At 43.6% G+C, this 20,100-nt stretch overlaps 1 protein-coding gene across 1 annotated transcript; it reads left to right on the plus strand.

The window, feature by feature from the left end:
* Window positions 1-623: 623 nt before the first annotated feature.
* On the plus strand, window positions 624-1,368 carry LOC110896160. The gene is made up of 2 exons (XM_022143612.2): window positions 624-758; window positions 921-1,368. The coding sequence occupies exons 1-2, from the start codon at window positions 643-645 to the stop codon at window positions 1,201-1,203; spliced, it is 399 nt and encodes a 132-aa protein (XP_021999304.1). The 5' UTR covers window positions 624-642; the 3' UTR covers window positions 1,204-1,368.
* Window positions 1,369-20,100: the final 18,732 nt, after the last annotated feature.

The raw sequence follows: 20,100 nt of genomic DNA on the forward strand, positions 1-20,100 counted from the left end.
TCTGTGTCTTGGAGTAGTTGAAACATTTTATATAAAGTGATTTTGTGCAAGTGGCATATCTCGCCATCTTAATTATTTCCTCCCGTGAGTGGGGGTGCAAATGCAACTTTTGGACGCGTGTATGTTTTTTAATTAAAAAATTTCATTAAAACAAAATATTATGCATAAGATACAAATTTAATTAATGTATTATATATTTATTTATATTAATTAGAATAATAGTTTACTTATTAAAATATAATAATTTATATAATAATTGAATAATTTACTTGTAATAATTACTAAAAAGCATATATGATATGTTTATCCAAAACACATTTTTTTTTCACAAATTTTAAGGTACATAGTCTGAATTAACGGTTTTAAAATCATATATTTTTAAGTGAAACAACATAATTTTATACAAAAATGTTTTAATAACAATTCCAAGCCACGCTAGATGCGTGTTGATCTTTTATTTGATATTCAAAACGTTGCGGAATAATTTATGTAACGATATAGAGAAAACAAACTTTGTTGGTCAGCAAATTTCTTGGCATTAATCTAAGATATATTTTTCTAATTGGAAATTATAAAAAAATATATATATATATATAATGTTTAAAACCTTATCAATAATAATCTTCTTTATTGTGACGCATCATGTATATGACACATTATGCAATATATAGGGGTCACTTTTGCTCTTGTCTTCCTCATCTCCAAATCTCCATTTTCTTTAAAGATTTTGGATACTCACCATTGCAAAACCTCTCAAGGTAACATCTCATATTCATTTTAATAATTTTGACGTTACACGTATATTACTTTTATTATTGGTTCTGAAATAAACGTGTCAATATATGTATATATACAAATTCAAAACGATATGTTTATCCAAGAATAGTTGTAACATAGCATATTTCCATGATCCGAGTTAGGTTTTCTTACTCGATGGCGGCTAACGAGGAGTTGAAGGTTGATGTGGAACAAGTTCACGTGACATCACCACCATCGGGGGGTGGAGGTCTAGCAAGACAAGGCAGTGTCTCGAAAAACAACTGTTTATGTTCTCCAACCACCCACGCAGGTTCGTTTCGTTGCAGGCTCCATCGTTCCCCTAGCGGCATTCAACGCACTAAAAGTATTAATTCAGATTCTAAGACTGATGATCATAATGCAAATAACGTTAATGACACCATGAAAACCGTCATAGCGCCATGATTCTTTTGCCTTTTTCTTTTTTTTCTTATTAAAGTACATGTAAATGGGGGAAACCATGACATGTTTTTCAATATATATATGATCGTTATATGTGAGATTATTGTGTTAGTTCTATTGGTCGAAATGAAGCTGATTTTAAAAAAGATCAAAGGTGTTGGTCAACCATTTGAATCCAAGTTATCTAGAGATTCGACCTCATATTGTTAGTTAATTTGTATTTTAGAGACCCCTTGTATGGTTATATAGCAAACCAGTCGAGCTGAACCGATCTTAAACTAGAGCTAAGTCATCTTAGCAAAAGCTCGAGCTAAAAAGACTTAGATGAAAGTCGAGTGGAGTTTGAGCTTATAAAACTCCATGATTACAGTTTTTTATGCCGCTTTGTATGGCCCGGAAAACTCAATATAAAAAACACCTATTATCGATTATGATCTAACTAATTTAACAAATAATTTCTTTTCCAAATTTGCTGAAAAACACTTGGTTGAATTAAAGTTTCTAGCATTCTGCTGAACTTATGTGTATATTTTAGAATAGCATGTCAACGTTACAACTTAAATTCTTTCTCAAAATAATAAAAGTATAACCATATATAGGGGTAATAAGGGGACCGGGGCGGTCCGTGATGGAGGTGCCATCACTCGTGAAATTATAACGCACACCGCCGCCGGTCACCACCAACACGCGTTAACTTGACAACGTGTGGCCACTATCACACGTTGTATATTCAACTTGGTTGTTGTTTTGTGAATGATTTTGATGATGGAGATGAGTGTGTGGTGAGTGATGGCCATTTCCACTAAAATCCACCACTAGTGATGGAATAAAGTTCGATGACATGACGGAAATTGATTGGATGTTGTGAGTGAGTGAAGAGTGATGAGTGATAACCACCCCTACCCCCCTAATATCACATAATTACCTGTCATAATTACACATGAATAATGCTCCACCCTAGGGCGTTATGCGCCATGTGACAGTCCAGTCAGCAATGGACCGTTTTTCATAAATGGGTGTAGTGGGGATGTGGGCATTATGTTAAAAGGGGTTTAATAATAGAATTAAATAAAAAAAAACTATCAAAAATGTTATTGGGTAAAAAACCATCAAAAAAGGGTAATTGGTCAACACACAAGGGGCTCGCGCGTTCCAAATACAACGTCATTCAAAAAAATTGAACAAAAACGCCCCGGAGGCCGTCGTGGGGCGTGCTTGGGCGTCGTTGGACAAAAAATACCCATTTTCTAAACCTACGCATCGTCTGAGTGAAGGACTAAAGGCTGAAAGCATATTCATTGTGGGTCTTGGGCCTCAAATTAATACATTGTGGACAATGAGGAACATATACTAAAAGCCCAATTCATTGAGTATAAAATACTCTATACGAGTATTCGTTCGTCAAGGATAAGATCATAAGGGCATTTTCTACCTGATGAAACAATGGTTAACCGGGCAGGGTTAACACACTGGTCTCGTCAAGAAGGGTTAATCCCTTCCTCTCGAGGATCGCTGGTTGGATCACCGGTGGTTGATCTCCTGCACAAGGAAACAAGCCGTGACTCGTAACAAGGAGGATGGGGTGGGGGGTGCTCCTTGTTACCACTCTCCGGCGTGAGAATCAGTAGTTTGCTTGAGAAGCAAAGTAAGATAGTAGTAGTAGTGAGAGAGTTGTGAAGAGATACCTCAAACCTGGTTTGGGGTTGGTATTTATAGCCGAGGAGTGAAGGAGGATGATGATGGATGGACTGACGACGTGCTGCACCTTTGCAGGTGTGTCAGGCTTGTCGGTTGTGGAGGTTACGCCACGTCAGTCCATTGCTTACGTAGCTCTGACAGATAACTGCCATTGGTGCCACTTGCACTGTGGTGTCAGTCCCACTTGTAGAGTGCATAGGATGCGGTGCAAGCCGCATCGCTACGTGCGGTAACATCTGAAGTTACCGCGTCTCCTACTTGTGATCAAGGAATACGCGAGATGCGGTGCTAGCCGCATCGTCGTCCGCGGAGACTGTTTGCCTGCATCCCTTGTCGTGACGAAAATGCCCATATGGTGCGGTGCCAGCCGCACCGTTACGTTCATCTTCTTCTATGCCTAAGGTAAGGCTTTCTTGTATTGATAGAAGTGTTCACTGGATGCGGTGTGATGTCGCATCGCTGTGAATACTTCCGTTTTCGTACACCAGACGTGATGCTATGTCGCATCACTCTACCGTTCTCATGTTCCATGTAAGTCCTCCTTTGTTACTAGATAGATTGGATTCAACCCTTGTGCCGACGCGTTCTCGCATGGGCATAAGTAGGTTGTTAGCTAGTGGGGGTTTTGATAAGGGTAATGGTTACTCGCGGTCGATGCTGACGCGAGATCTGGGACCATACCCCTTCAAGTCCCCCCAGTCTAGTGTTGCTGCCACATACAAGTTGTATGTGGGATGAGTACTGGACTATGGTGTTTGGAAGGTAGTTTGGAGTCTGGAGAAGATCCTAGACCATGTGTGGTCTTTTCTGTGTATAAATCAAGCTGGAGGTCTGGAAGGGTCATCTGACGCCTCTTCCGTATCGGTGAAGGAATCTCGTCTGATGCGAAATTCTCAGCCGATTTATGTCACCAGGTGGCTTGCCACCTGTTGTTGTGCCGAAGGTCTCTTGGACACTTTGTTAGTAATGCTGCACAAACTTCGAACCAACCTCTGAGATGGTGGTTTGAAGGTATGCAGAGGTTTCCCACCTCTGAAAGGTGGTCTTTTCTTCAAACCAATTGTTGAATTGGTGCATGAAGAAGAAAAGAAATTTTTTGATCCATCTCTGAGATCTGGATCAAAAGTAGTTGATGCTTGTAAGTGCTTTGCTCGAGCTCTATGTTCAGCATCTAGTCGTGAGATGACGATCCCTTTTTTGTTGGGTTTTCGTGTTTGTCGTCATAGCTCTCTAGTAACCGCACGTCCTTTGCGGTTACCTCGTTGCGTCATTGTTGGCCATGTTTGGTCGAACAATGTAGATTTGTACTATAGGTAAATAAACATGGTCATAGGCAAGGGTATGCCCACCATTGTTTATTCTATGCGGCCCATAGGCGGGCAAACAAAGTCATAAGCAGACTTGTTACCGCTGTTCGGACGCTTGCTGTTTGACAAGGGCTCGTTTAAATCGCGTATCTGCGTTCGTTTTGGAGCCACTTACCTTCCCGCTCCAATACCGAGTTTGCCTTGAAGTAGCTTCGCTCGGTGATGTGGAGTTACGTTGGCTCTTCCGTAGCAACCAGTCTGCGGAAGCTATGGTTATGTCCGCAGCTACTCATGAGTGTCTGCGGTGTTGCATTCCCATATTCGCTCGAAGCGGGTGTGTTGCTTGGATGTAGCTCTTGAAGGTTCAGGAGACAGGGTTGCTGATGTGCGTTCGCGTACATTCCCTTCTGTCACACCCCGATTTCCACGTGTCTCACCGGTGGGCCCGGTGGGGGATTACCGTGACGTTGTTGGCAACAATATAGTCAAACCACACAATTATATAATGCACAGCGGAAGCATAAGATAAATATATAAATTTCAACCTCTGATCGTAATATCAAAATGTATTACAGGGGTTGAATATATCCACAGTGGATCGTAAATAAACATAAAGCATTGTTCCATCAGATACTGCAATCAAGCTTGCGAGACTTATCACGACGCTAGGGAGCTAATACCAGCCAATTTTCGTTTAGGTACCTGCACTTAATCTTTTTGGGGAAAATACGTCAGTTTACACTGGTAAATACATTCAACTGACACATTTGAAAATGTTTATTAAAATTGATTTGAATGCACAAGGCACAAACTCTTTTATAACTTGGGAAAATTCATAATGATCTTGTGAACGTTTTACATGTTCTTTTATGCGTTCAGTAGCCCGGGTCGTGCCGGGTTAAAGATTTATAGACACACCACGTTTGCGTAAAACCGTAGTATAAAACCAACGGCTACGTCTTTTAATTTTAATGTCGACACTTTATACCGGGTGTACGCCTACACCGGGATGTCGATGGTCGTGGCCATTTCGTAAAATGATGCCAAGGATATCCGGGACAACGGTCATTAAACCCCCCAAAGGCTTATAAGCAACAAAACTGTTTAAATGAGCCGATCATATTTAAATCAATTAACCACCTAAGCGATGGAATTATATAATGCTCAATCAAGAGGTATTAATATACCGTAACCCAAGCCCATATAGGGGAAATAAGTTAAAGTATTTACCTTTGCAAGTATAAATCCTTAATTTAGATCAAGTCACCGATAGCTTTTACTGGGGCTCCTAATCTGGAACGAAGGTTTTAATTAACCTCTTAGAATCCTAACGGTCCTTGTATTAGCCGTAGCTTAAACCGGTTGATTCCGACATATAGATATGGTTAATTCGCACAAAAAGGCGAAAACCGAGAATGGAGTATGATTTGGACCCAACAAGTTCAGTGACTTGTTTTATATGGGTTTATAGTTCATACTCTGGATTTTGGGGTTCAAATAATATAATTTGACCCATATCGGCTATTGCACGAAAACTAGTTCCATGAGCCGTACCGTGTGCGCAAATAGGCGAAACGGTTAACCATAAGTGTCCTACGCTTATTTCCTAAGTCAATATGCCTTAAAAGTATTTTGGTATCAGTAGGATACCTTCCGTGATGCCCGTAACGAGTTTAAGTTAATATTATGCCCCGTAGGGGCTTTTCGGTCATTTTAAAGACTTTAAAAGGGCTTTTCGAGTTCTACAGGAAATCTGAGTTTCCCGAACAGCTTATAAAGCTTAAAATACTTTATTTATTATTTAAAACCAGTGGCAACTGGAATCGGGTCAAAAGACCTTGTAGAACTCCCGTTTTGGCCAAAAAGGGCATATTCGGTATTTACCGAACCGTAGCCATAACCGCAGGTTATGAGCAAGGTAAAAATTATTAAAAATCTTTAAAATTCCCAAAATATTATTTTACCACAGTGGGTAAAAGTTTTGGTGACGAAAACTTGGGTTAGATGGGCGTTATGCTAATTGCGCCGTTAATTACAAAACTTTCTTAAAAGTGCGCCTTTTAGCATAACTCTCATTCTAGGCCTCGGATTGACGTGAAACTTTAAGGACATGCTTATAATTTAACAAGCAAGGTTTTGGTCCATTCACGTGTCCGAAATACTCGTTTTAATTTTAAAAGGCCGTTACGGTCAACTTTTAGGCGAATGACGGAAATACGTAAAAGACTCGGATAACTCATGAACCGACCACAGAGGCGTATACCAACATGTGACCTGGTCCTAAGAGAGTCCTAAGGTATATTTATACCTCACTAAAACGAGTCAGAACTGAAGTCAAAGCAAAAGTCAAACTTATGCGACTTTCGGCTCCGAACCGGTTCAATATAGTAAACGATCGATTCAAACGAGCGCAAACAGGTTTATATACTTATTATCATGTTTTATGATTGTCAAAACAGGTTCCATAACATATACATTACAGATTATGCATAAATCGCTAAAATAGCTTTCTGTTGACTTTTTAACCGCACGTTTGACTCGACATTTGACATAGTTAGAGTGGTGATCAGGGGGAACCATTTTAGAGGTTTATTACCCACGTAAATACCAACTCATAACCACTTTTGATTCGTCATAAGACTGAACCATTACTGATTTATTGTAAAGTCAAACCGTAGTTACGACGGTTTGGTTTTTAGCTAAATACTAAGCAAATGTGGAACCACAAAGGTTGAATTACTTACAGAAGCTTAAGAGAAGACTTATGAACACAGAGGAATGCTCTAGAGCTCTTGGAATGATCAGATGAGTGAGTTTTGAGTGTGATGAACTTATGTTCACAACCTTGCTATTTATAGCCAATGTTAAGGTCCAAGATCATCACAACTCAGCCTATACTGATCATGGATGATGGGCATATGTCCCCTAAGGTGTATGGGTCAAATGTAGGGTGCCCATGCCTCATTTATTGGCTCATGATCGTTCAAAAGCTCCAAAAGCCAAGTAGTTACAACAATTCTGCATCTGGGCACTTTACGCGACCCGCATGGGAGTTCCCATGCACTTTAACGCGGGTCGCCTAAAGTTTAAATATTAGGCGTGTTATTTAGGAGGCTCGCGGCCCGCTTACACTTAAGCCTAACCTTCACGCGGGTCGCGAGAAGTCTGTTTTTCAGATTTTTAAAATCTTTTGTCATGATTATCAGAATCCGGTAATTAATAACGAAATCTTTCGTAATGATTTACCTGACCTTTCGGTTTTGAAGGGGTAACTTTGCGGTTTGGCCCTCGGTTATTTACCGATAGGGGCCTCGTGTTATTTACCCGCATTATTAAGTCCCCGGTGTATTTATTAATTATATTGGAAAACCTTAACTTTCACTGTTGACGCTTTTAACCCTTCTTCTACGAATTCGATCGTAACTTTCTCGTTTCATATCGAAACTTCGCGAAATTCATATATATTATTTTAGTGAGGGTATAATACCGTTACAAAGTCTTTGGAACGTTAAAGGGTCACTCAGAGGTATTATTAAACATGTTGACACAGTTAACCCCTGTAGTTCGTAATCTCTCACTTTCTTCCGCGTTTTGTTTTTGTACGATCTATAATTTATTCGTTTGAAGGTTTAAGCATTATTTAAGGATACTATACAGTATATTTACCCTTGTTGACATTTATAACCCTCGAATTTATATACTTTCAAGGTTTGTCAAAATTAGTCCTTTATTTATTATAAATGCCACGTGTAAACAAATGACACGTGTTAACACATCATTGGACACAAAAATTCGAGGTGTTACACCTTCCTTCCTTTTGTTAAAGAAGGTGTTCGTGTACCCTCTGCGGTTGTGAACCGGACAGGAGGGATTTGAAGCTTGAAGAGAATGAAGGCAATGCGGTTTTCCTGTGTCTGAGATGCGGTTCAGTCCAACGGACAACGCTGGTTCTGAGCATCTGACACACCTGAACGGGCTCGTGTGTGTCATGTCCGCATATTCCACGTGTGCTCGTGGGTAGTGCGGATAGGTATTATACCCCCTTATAGTGTAGAGATATATATTTTTACCTATTTTTAGGGGTATGTTAAAAAACGACATGCGGTATGGGTTATGGTGCGGTATACCAGAGAAACCGCATGCCGCTTATAATTGGATAATGTAGTCGCTTTTTGTTGCATACGTGGCTGATCTCACGTGTGAGTTGGTGGAAGTTGGTGAGATCTTCCTGGCATGTGCTGAAATGAAAGGACGTTTGCACTGCCCGAGGCATTAAATGCACTGTAGCAAAGAGTGTAAACGTCTCTTTTGTCAGGCGCGTGGGCGGCCACGCGCGCGTGATAACCGTCAGCGAAAACGGCGCTTGACACGTGGTGTCATACGATTCGCTCTTTTTGAACGTGACGATTTGTTTTCTCCCTCCGCATTAATTGCGATGGGTATATAAGGGGAAACCGTTCGTGGTTTCCCCTCACTTGTTCGAAATTTCAAAAATTTGCCGGTGAGAGAAAACTGTTTCTTTGTCTTCTCCGACGATATTTCTTGAAGTTCCGGTGAGGTTTTTGGTTGTTCCACTTACTGTCTTCTGTTCTTCGATATTTTCTGATGGCTGAACCATCAAATCCACACAATGTGGAGGGTGAAAACCCAGAGCCATCCTCGCCGGTGGCGGCGGAGGAAGAGGAAGAGGAAGGGGGGCCGCCGGTGGTGGTTTACCGGCGTTAAAATGGACCAGGAAAAGCTTTGATCGTCTAATGCTTGACGTTCAAATGCCCTCTGAATATGGGGCAGTCTACCCATCTGAAGGTGACACCGGTGCCGACGCTCCGGCCGGTTACGTGACCATGTGGTCGGACTTTTTTGGTGACTGCAATCTCCGGTTACCTCTGACCGTTTTTGTTGTCGAGGTTTTGGAGTGGTACAAGGTCCATATCTCTCAAATGAGTCCGTTTGGTATGATTCGGATTCGAAATTTCGAGTTCACCTTTCGTGCTCTTGGCATAGAGCCCACCGTTGGAGATTTCCGACGGTTTTATCAAATGACGGTGTCCTTGGGGTTCTTTTCTTTCCGTCAGCGGGATGGTACTCCCAAGCTGATGACTCCTTCCAAGGGGATGACGATGTGGAAGAAGAAGTTCTTTTACATCAGGGCTGCTGCCATTGTTGCGAGGATGACGTTCCGGAATGTGACCGAGACGATCATCGCAGAGATCATTGCGGTCCCAAGTGTGAAGACGGTGGAGTGGTTTCCGCGGTTGCAGACCATTGAGTCTGTGAAGTTGACCAACACCCAGTTGTGGGTGTTGCGCATGATGTTGATGCGGAGGAACAAGAAATCGAAGCCCGTGGTGCGGGAGAAAAGTGGTGGTACGCACTTTTCATTTCTTTAACTTTCTTATCCTTGTATGCGTAATTGACTTTTGCATTTGTTATCAGAGGACGCTCCTGTATGGAGGATGTTTGCCCCGGATTTCCAGGGTCAGGTGGAAAAAGTTGTTTGTGCGGATGGCGAGGAGGAGTTTAATGTTATCATTCGAGATAACTTCCGGGTGCCTACTGAAGCCGCATTAGCAGTTGAGTTGCCGCGGGGCAAAGGTATGTTTAGGAATCCTTTATTTTGGTGATAACAATAAGGATTGCACGGACTCACGTCTTGCATGGTTTTCATGCAGGTGATCTTGGGGCCTTAGGGGACCCTGATGCGAAGGGTGTGCCTAAGAGGCAGACGGTGAAAGGTGTGCGCTTTCGCCAAAGGAAAATATCAGAGGTCCCTGTTGTGCCTCATTTGGTACCGCAGGCGGCAGGTATCTCTCCCTCTTCTTTTCGTAGAAACTTGGATTATGTGATAGTATCTGATACCCTTGAGGGTTTGGGTACAGCTGCGCGGAAAAGGCAAGTAGAAGAGACGGCTGCTGGTGCCGGTGGACCGAAACGTCGGAGGCTGCAGTCTAAGAGGACTGTTCCGACATTGAAGAAACCTGCGGTTACTGTTGGTAAGTGTTGCATAGCTTGTCTGAAATGTTATGTATAACTTGTTTTGACCGCTATTTGACTTTGTTTTTTGAAGAGCCTCAAGATGAAGGTTTTTCTATCTTTGATGCTCCGGAGTCACCCCCGCGTGCCACGGGTGCGGGTGCAACGGAGGTGCCGTCGACACCTCCTGTGAAGGTGGTGCCTGAGTCAACCGTGCGGAAGGAGGGTACCGCAGAGAATGTTGCGACCCAGATATTTGACACCGTTGACTCGTCCAACAATCTGATCTCTCCCAATGAGGGAGATAATTTGAGTGTGCGGTTTGCTGATACTGGGAAGCAACATTCTGATGTTGAACCGCAAAAAACGGGCGCTGAAGTGCGGCAGCATGATGCTGAGCCGCAGAAGTCTCCTGGTGGTGAGAAGGGTGCCGGCTCGTCTGCCGGTGGTGCGGGTTATGATGGTCCTCCAATTCAGCCTGGGGAGTCTGAATTGGAGTACTACTACCGCACTTACACCCAGGGTCGCAGTACTGTGTATCACCGACCCCCCTGGACTGTTATGCAGGGGGATGATATTTCCAATGACCCTTCTGCATGCAAGGAGATTTTGGGTGGTCTGGGCACCCCTTTTGAAGTGGAACGTGCCCGTGCTGCACCCCGTAAGCTGCGCATAAACCAGCTCTCAACAATGTTGATAGGATCTTCCATTGTGGCGAATGCCATTTTGGAAGATTATAAGGTGTTGGGCCGCCGCGAGGAAGAAGCTGCTCGCATGCGGGCTGAGGCGGAGAAGTTGGTCAAGGCTGCCCATGCGGGTGCGGAGCAGCTTGAGAAGGATAGAGCTGCTTTTGAGAAGCAGAAACAGACCGCGGAGTGGGCTGCCGCTGCTCAGCTGAAACAGGTGCGTACTCTTGCCAAACTTCTTTCTGATGAACGCAAGAGTTGGAACGAAAAGTTGTCCAATGAGCGTAAGAAGTGGAACGAATCTTGGGCTAAGCAGAATGACACTCTGTTTCGTGCTCGGCAGGAGTTAACGAATGCCAAGGCAGCGAACGTTGCCTTGGGCCAGGAAAAAGCTGCAGCTGAGGCCATTGCGGTTAAAGCGCAGCAGGCGAAGGCCGAGGCCCTAAGGGCGCTTGAGGAGGCCAAGGAAGCCGGGGCGCGTGTTGCAAAGGCCCTTGAAGAGGCCGCAGAGAAGGAGAGCCGTTCTTCTAAGGCTCTTGAAGAGGCGAATGCGGAGCGCATTCGTTTGGATAAGGTTGTTGCCAGCCTTCAGGTATGTGTCGTTACCTCTGTTGTATATTTCCTTCATTGTTTCGAAAATGCTTATCGAGTGAACTGTTTGCTGTTTTTTGACAGGCTGAGGTTCAGGCCCGGGAGGCCGCGGTTACAGACCTTACTGTCCGCGTGTCTGTTGCGGAGGAGCGGGCTGATGCCACTGTTGAGGCCAAGGATGCCTTGGTGTCCTCTTTTGATCAGCTGAAGGCTGACCGTGAGTGGTTGCGGACTCACGGTATCGCGCGTGTAAGTATGTGTTGTGACAACCGTCAATTTTGCATGCATCCGTACAATTAATTAATTTTAATTATGAGCTTAATGACTGTGCTTGATTACATCTGATGCTTTAAACTGCTTACTGATTTATGTTATATACATACATGTGCATTCTTTACATACAGTCACTTCAATTATCTCATACAGACTCTTAGTGACAAACCTGATGCACAAAGCACAGTTAGTACAGTGAGCGAATAACTCAGATACATGCTGACAATGCCAGCACTTAGACAGATACTATTTTTAGGCTAGTATGGGCCAGGGATAAAACACTACACCAGTGTGGAGTGTAGGGAAGTGAGGACCATAAGACTATGTCACTAGGTGATAGTTTGAGTGCCGGAATGTGCCTAAAACGCAATTTAATTACAGAATTCCGCATTTTAGTAGCAATTCAGCTTTTAACACACTCATATTATACAGAGTATTGACTAAATGGTCCTGGACACTTTCCTAAGTGTTGGAATTAATTTCGTTACAAAAAGATGCACAAAAGACGTTTTACATGACAATTAAACGCTTTAATGGAATAATGCGAAACCGAACAACCAGACATTACCCGAGACATGAAAATGTTGTTGGAAATATTATTTTGTTATTCTAAATTAATCATGGTCACAAAAATCCCTATACACCATGTAAACATGACATACACCCACTATACTTGTAAATACCCTTAACCTTTTAATAATTACCTACTAATTAACAAAAATTTACATTTTACCCCCCCTCCAACCGATTTTTCTGCCATAATTAGTAATAATATCTTGTTTAGATTATGTAAGAAGTGGATCTTTGTTTCATTGGCCAAAAGAACTTTAATCATAACCTAGGGTAGGGTGGCTCCTATTCTTCCAAGAAATACCCATCATTTTGTCAAGATACACTCCTCCTCCTCTCTCCTCTCTCTATAATTCGGTCCATACCCCCCCCTCTCCACAACTTATTTCCATCACCATCATCACCTTCACATCTCCATCTTCTTCCACTAAAAGCTCTCTTGCAAGTTGTGAAGATCCTCCATAGAAGTGTGAAGTTGGAGTGCTCTCAAGAAGCCTTGTTCAAGCTTTTCTCACCATCATTCTTTATCATCTCATCCTAAGATTTCAACCGTAGCCTTGTGTTAGTAGTAAGTCCATTCATACTCTTGTTCCACTTTGATTCCTGTTCGATTGTTGAATGTTCATCACACACAAAAGCTTAAACAACTTGCTGAGTTGGATTTCCAGCCAACTTCAACAGGCTGTAACGGGATCATTTTAAAACGAAAAACGGAATTTCTAAAGCCTAAAATGAGTATTTTGGAATAACTAAACAAATGGCGCTGGAATCATAAATTTTCGAGACCGTTTACTATTTTTAAAAGGTTATTTTTGGACAGCAGCTCAAGCGCATTTTTACTGCAGAAAAAGTGGGTTATTTTCGGAGTCACAACTTAAAACCTGAGTAAAATCAACTCATGAAATTTTTACAGTAGATAGACACCATTGTCAGGACGACCCTCCAACTGGAATTTCGTCAAACGGACTTACGGTTGATTTTTAGTGAATATTTCCGTAAACTGCGATCAGAAGGTAACAAATCTGATTGCAGTCGAGAAAATGATTTTCTATAAAATATGGGTAACGAATTGGACTTTGATATTTTTACAAAATAAACTTTGGAACATGTATGACATTCTGTGAAAAATTGGTAATTTTTAGAAAAGGTTAACTATTTTATAAAAATCCTTGAAAACAGTCTTGTTTTGAGTAATAAAGCTGAAATAAAGTAAGTAATGTTTTGTTTGTCGATATGTCGGTTTGATTATTGAAAATGAACTATTGGATATATATAAAAGAAAATGATATGCTATTTAAGCATGGACACCTCTATTTACAGAGGAGACTCTGCCGAAATCTTCCGAGAATCCGAACACTTAGTAAAACATTCGAGAAAATAAATACGAAATAGTTGTCTAACTATTTTTCTAATAAAGTTAAAATAATTATTATTATTTTAACAACATAATGCCAATGTAACGTAACTCAAAACACTAAGCTCTAAGTCAAGGCACGGCCCGTCCGTCTAATAGACGTTAGACCATTGTAGGTAGTCGTGTTTGCTGAGGAGATTTGGGTTACGAGTACCGAAGACGCAATACTGTGAGTTCATGTCCCCCTTTTCTCTTAACAATTTCCAGTTTTATACTTTGGGGGTGAAATACATGTTACAATTATTACAGACATTTACAGACTTTTACAGACATTTACAGACACTTACAGACATTTACAGACATTTACAGACATTTTTATACATGGTATGATTAGCTAAGGAACTTACTGTTAGATCACGTGAATGGATAGGCTATTATCGTAAGACCATTAATCCTTGTATAAGGACCGAGAGGCATGAGTGATAGATCTATTGGGTGTTGCGAGCCCCACACATGGGCCAGCGTGTGGCTGCATGTGGTGACTATGTCGTTCCGCCGGAAGGACCGGTATGAAATACGCGTTACAGGTTTGAGTGCTTCCTAGACCATGTCACTTATTAATGTATTAGCTACACATTAATTGATCTGTTTTTCCTTATTGCTACATACCAAGGACATACATTTTTACTGACATATTTCACAATCTACACAGACACACATTAATGATTTATACAGACTCACATACACATGAACTCGCTCAACTTTTGTTGATGTTTTCCAAACTACATGTATTTCAGGAAATTAAGTATGGATCTGGCGGGCGTTGGAATTTCAAGTCATGATTAAGTATAAAGATGTCATCCATGGTTTTTTTAGGTTTGGCCAGTGCGTCTTAATCCTGGACGAGACACGTCTTCCAAACTTGGATTACAACTATTATCTTTGACGAGTCCTTAGCAAACTTTTACACAATTCATCTGGTTTGTAAAACTTAAATTTTGAAGTCTACGTTTTAGACAATGTTGTTATGTTTTAAACTCATTTTATGGATGACAAATCTTTGGTATTATCATATAGATTGTTTGATATGGTTGAATGCAATGATAACAAGTAAGTCACCCCATAATCACGCTTCCGCAAAAGTCAGGGTGTGACATCTGTTGCCTTTATATTTGCTTGGATTATCATCCGAGACTTATGATCTTTTATTGCAGATTATTGAGGCTATCATGGATGCCCCTGAGACCGCAGCTGGCTTAGACTTGGTCAAGCAGCGTGCTCGTGACGCTGGTTTTAAAGCTGGCTATAACCGCTGTATCTCCCATCTGAACGTTATGTCTATAGGCGGTGAGATCGAGGAGCGGTCCGGTTTTAGGGACACGGATACCGAGTCGCTTCTTCAAGCGGCCGAAGTCTCCTTTTATGATACGTCCCTTGCCTGTGTAGAGGAACTGGACAATTGTTTGGAGGCTGCGGACTATGTTGATCGCTTGCGGATGCTTTATCCAGATGCCGAAGAGGAAGAACCTGCTGGTGGTGCCGGAGGAGATGCGGGAACCAGCGGTACAAAATAGGGTTTAGGTTGGCTAGTGTGCCTCCTTTTTGTGTTCCTCTTGTATAGAATAGAAACTTTATGTAAATTCATTGAGCATCGTGTGGATGCTTTGAATTTTTGAATAGAAAGTTTTTTGTTCAGTTTGTACAAGTGTTTTTAATTCTTGCATGTCTGAACGTATGTATGCGTAACTTTACCCATTTGTGAATGGGGTCAAGTAGACTCCATACTTTTGTCGTATGAGGACGCGTCAAGTCTGTTATTTACCGCGTTAGGGTTTTAGAATTGTGTAAGCTTTGTAAAAGCTTGTATACCCGGAATTCTACCCATTTGTGAATGGGGTCAAGTGTACTCCATACCTTTGTCGTATGAGTACGCGTCAATTCCATTGTTTGCCTTTTTGGGCTCAGGAATTGTGTTAAGTGTTAACAAAAAACTTGTTTATCCGGCCGGATAAATATGCAAGTCATTTTGCCACTTTGCTGGCCTATTACAATATTTGTGTGTGGTTACCACTTTGTATGGGTATCGCGAATGAAGATTTTGCCAATCTGTTTTTGGGATACCGCAAAGTGGAACACACATTTGTAATAGTAAGAACAATCAATAATGTATAAAATTGCTTATTTATTTATTTGCAAATGGCCTGTGGCCCGATAGGTTACATAGAGAAATGTAAGAACATAGCTTACATGTAACAGCGTCGAAGCTGTTGTGCATTCCATGTTCGTGCGATAGGTTCGCCTTCTAGCGTTTGTAATTTGTACGCGCCTTTTCCTAAGACCTCTTTGATGAGGTAGGGTCCTTCCCACTTGGGGGCAAGTTTGCCTGGGCGCTCGGCATTAGATGCTTCATTGTCGCGTAGGACGTAGTCTCCTGGGTTGAAAGTACAAACGCGGACGCGCGTGTTGTAGTACTTTTCAAGTTTGGATTTATATTTGGCCTCATTGATGGCAGCGTTTTCGCGCCTTTCTTCCAAGAGGTCCAAATCGATCCTGCGTTCCATGTTGTTGTCTAGTTTTTCAATAGCCAACATTCTAGGAGAGGGGAGACCTACTTCTGCGGGGATCACCGCTTCTGAACCGTAGACTAGGCTGAAGGGTGTTTCCCCATTGCTTGTTTTTGGGCTTGTACGGTGAGCCCATAAGATACTTGGGAGTTCATCGACCCAGCCACGCCTGGCCGTTCCCAACCGCGCCTTGATCCCTTCGACTAGGCTTTTATTGATACTCTCAACTTGGCCGTTCCCTTGCGGGTGTGCGACTGATGAGAATATGTGCTCAATATGTAGTTCTTTTAGCCATTTCTGAAATTCGTCGGCAGCGAAGTTGGTGCCGTTATCGGTGACAATGCACATTGGTAAACCGAAACGGCAGATGATGTGTTCCCAAATGAACTTTCTTGTTATCATAGCAGTGGTTGAGGCGAGTGGTTTCGCTTCTACCCATTTTGTGAAGTAATCAACCGCTACTATGATAAATTTGACCGCACCCGGAGCGTCAGGGAATGGTCCCACAACGTCAATTGCCCATTTCTGAAAGGGCCATGCGGTTGTCACGGGGACTAAGTTGTTCTTTGGCCGCAAGGTTTTTGGAGCATGACGTTGACAGTCGATGCACTTGCGCAACTCTCTGACGGCGTCCAGGTGCATGCCAGGCCAGTAATACCCGGCATTCATGATTTTGGCCACTACCATGCGTGGTCCAGCGTGTATGCCACATATGCCCTCGTGTATCTCTCGGATGAGGTATGTGGCATCCTGGGGGTTGACGCATCATAGTAGTGGCCCGAGGTATGATTTGCGGTACAAGATACCGTCTCCCACTTGATAATGGCACGCTTTGTATTGTAGCTTGCGTGCTTCTGATTTGCTTTCGGGAGTCACACCTGATTGTAGATATGCGATAATAGGTGTCATCCATGATGTTGAACCGTATTGAATGACGTTGACTTGGCGCAGGGGTACCGAAGGATTTTGCAGGATTTCGATGCGTATCTCCTTTGCCAAGTGTTGGAAGCTGGTAGATGCAAGTTTTGATAGTGCATCTGCGGACTTGTTTTCGCTTCGGTTAATATGGCGGATATTGAACGAAGCGAATTTGGATATTAGTTGCAGGGCTTGCTCGAGGTAGAGGATCATGATATCCCCTTTTGCGGCATAGTCGCCGCGTATTTGGCCTGCAACTAACAAGGAATCGACGTGTGCTTCCAGATGTTGCACGCCGATTTTGACTGCCAAACGTAGTCCTGCTAACAGGGCCTCATATTCTGCCTCGTTGTTTTATGCTTTTGAATTCGAGGCGGATTGCATATGTAAGCTCTTGGCCGTCAGGGCTGACGAGTCGCAGACCTGCACCCGCACCTTCCTCGTTGGAGGCACCATCTGTGAATAGTGCCCATGTCTCTGAGGAGGATGGCGTTGGTGCAGGAGTTTGTGCTTCTTCGCATTCTTGGATGCGATTCACCGGTACTTCGGCGGCGAAATCAGCTAAGATCTGGCCTTTAATCGCGGGGCGCGGTTTATAGTGTATCGTGTGCGCGCCCAGCTCGATTGCCCATTTTGCTAATCTCCCAGAGATGTCGGGTTTGGATAAGATCGGCCCGATTCTGTAATTGGTTAGCACTGTGATGACGTAGTTTACGAAGTAACGTCGTAACCGTCTTGAAGCGTGTACTAATGCGAGCACCAATTTTTCCATTATGGAGTATCTCGTCTCTGGGTCGTTGAGCATCTTGCTGATGTAATAGATGGGTGTTTGAACCCCCTTTCGCTCCACTATCAATACCGCACCCACCGCGTTATCCGCGGCGGATAGGTGTAATATGAGTGGCTCATCCTTACGTGTGCGGTCAGAGTTGGGAGTTGTATCAAACACTCCTTCATTTCCCGGAAGGCTTGTTCAGCCTCTGCGGTCCACTGGAATTGTTCTTTCTTTGAACAGCTCCGCAGGGTCTTGATGAACGGATAAGACTTAGCTGCATGGTTGGCTAAGAATCTGTTGAGTGCCGCTAGCCTGCCGGCTAGCCGTTGCATATCCTTCATCGATGAAGGCGATGGCATGCGCTCGATCGCCTAGACTTTCTCCGGGTTTACCTTGAATCCATCTTTAGTCACGATGAACCCAAGGAATTTGCCTTCTTCCATTCCAAACGAGCATTTCCCGGGATTGAGCTTTATGTTAACGCTGCGCAGAGTTTGGAATGTTCTTTCAATATCTGTGAGCATGGTATCCTCTTCCATGCTCATGACGACCAGGTCGTCCATGTAGATTTCGACACTTTTGCTTATTTGGCCGCGGAAAGTGTCGTTCATCAACTTTTGGTAGGTTGAGCCCGAGTTGCGCAACCCGAACGGCATCTTTGTGTAGCAGTAATTTCCGGTGGGAGTCCGGAATGCCGTTTTGTCTTCATCCTCGATTGCCATTTGTACTTGATGGTACCCTTTGTAGCAATCGAGGAAACACTTCCACCTGAATGGTGCGAGATTATCGACTTTTTCGTCGATTTCTGGAAGCGCGTAACAATCCTTGGGGCAGGCTTTATTAAGGTCTTTGTAATCGACGCACATGCGCCAGCCCCCGGAAGGTTTCTCTACCATGACTGGGTTGGATAACCAAGTCTGGTATTTGACTTCCCGCAGGATGCCTGCGGAGAGCAGTTCTTCGATCTGCTCTTGCATCGCCTGATTTTTAGTTGACCCAAGGTGGCGTTGGCCTTGGATCACTGGCTTAATACCTGGCAAGGTATTCAAGTGATGTTGCGCAATATCACGTGGGACCCCGGTCATGTCTGCGGGTGTCCACGCGAAGATGTCTTGGTTCCTGAAGAGAAGCTGCTTCAGTTGCGCTTTGGTGGTCGGGGATAAGGCGTGACCCAATGTGACCTTTTGTTCTGGGTATCTCGCGTTGAGAACCCATTTTTCTGGTTGGTCGTTGGGAGTGGGCCTTGCGACCTTGGTCGGACGTACTTCGTCCGACATCATGACGTCCCTGCGGGCATAGATTATCGCGACCCCCGATTCTGTTGGGAAACCAACCGCAGAGTGGGGGACGGATGTAATCATATTGAAATCTCCTTGGGATTCTCTCCCGAGGAGTACGTCATATCTGGAGGTGTGAGGTAAAACCATGAAGTTTACCTCTTCTGTTCTTGTGCGATTTCCGCTGGAAAGACGCACAGGAAAAGTAATCTGGCCCAGGGGAAAGACAGTTTCCCCTGCGAACCCGGTTAACGGGTAATCTACTGCTTGCAACCGATCTTTGTCCTCCTGGTCGAATTGGTTGAAGCATTGTTCGTAGATTATATCAGATGTACTGCCCGGGTCGATGAATAGACGCTCGGTGCAGTAGTGTGCCAGTTGGCCTGAAATGACGACGGCGCGCCTATCGCGCGGTCCGCCTCGGACTTTTGGAAAGACGACTTGCTCGTCTTTCCAGTCACATTCCGGCCTTCTCGCCGCTTTGCGCGGCCTGCCCTTGCCTCCGTGGATCATGTGGGTGGAAGCCACGTGCATGGTTCTCTTCCCGGAGGAGGTACCTTCGCCATGAGGGGTAATGCGCTTGGTGGGTTTTTGCCCACCTGGCAAAAGGTGTTGCAGTTTCCCCTCCTTTAAGGCCCGCTCAATCTCCAGCCGGAGACTGATGCAGTTGTTGGTGGTGTGGCCCGAGTCCTTGTGGTACTCACAGTAGAGTGTGAGGTCTTGATTTTTCTTGGACTTCATCGGTTGGGCCGGTCGCAAGAACTGCGGGTCCGCAAGGAGGACCTCACTTGGCGACATGGTGATCTCGGTCCAGTTGCGGTCCCGAGAATCTTTTTTTGACGCCCGACTGTCTCGGGCGGGGTTGTAGTTCCTTGGGTCGAACGTGTTGGTTCGCGGGAAGTACGGTTTGGAAA

This window comes from Helianthus annuus, chromosome 12 (genome assembly GCF_002127325.2).
Source record: "Helianthus annuus cultivar XRQ/B chromosome 12, HanXRQr2.0-SUNRISE, whole genome shotgun sequence".
Classification (NCBI taxonomy): Eukaryota; Viridiplantae; Streptophyta; class Magnoliopsida; order Asterales; family Asteraceae; genus Helianthus; species Helianthus annuus.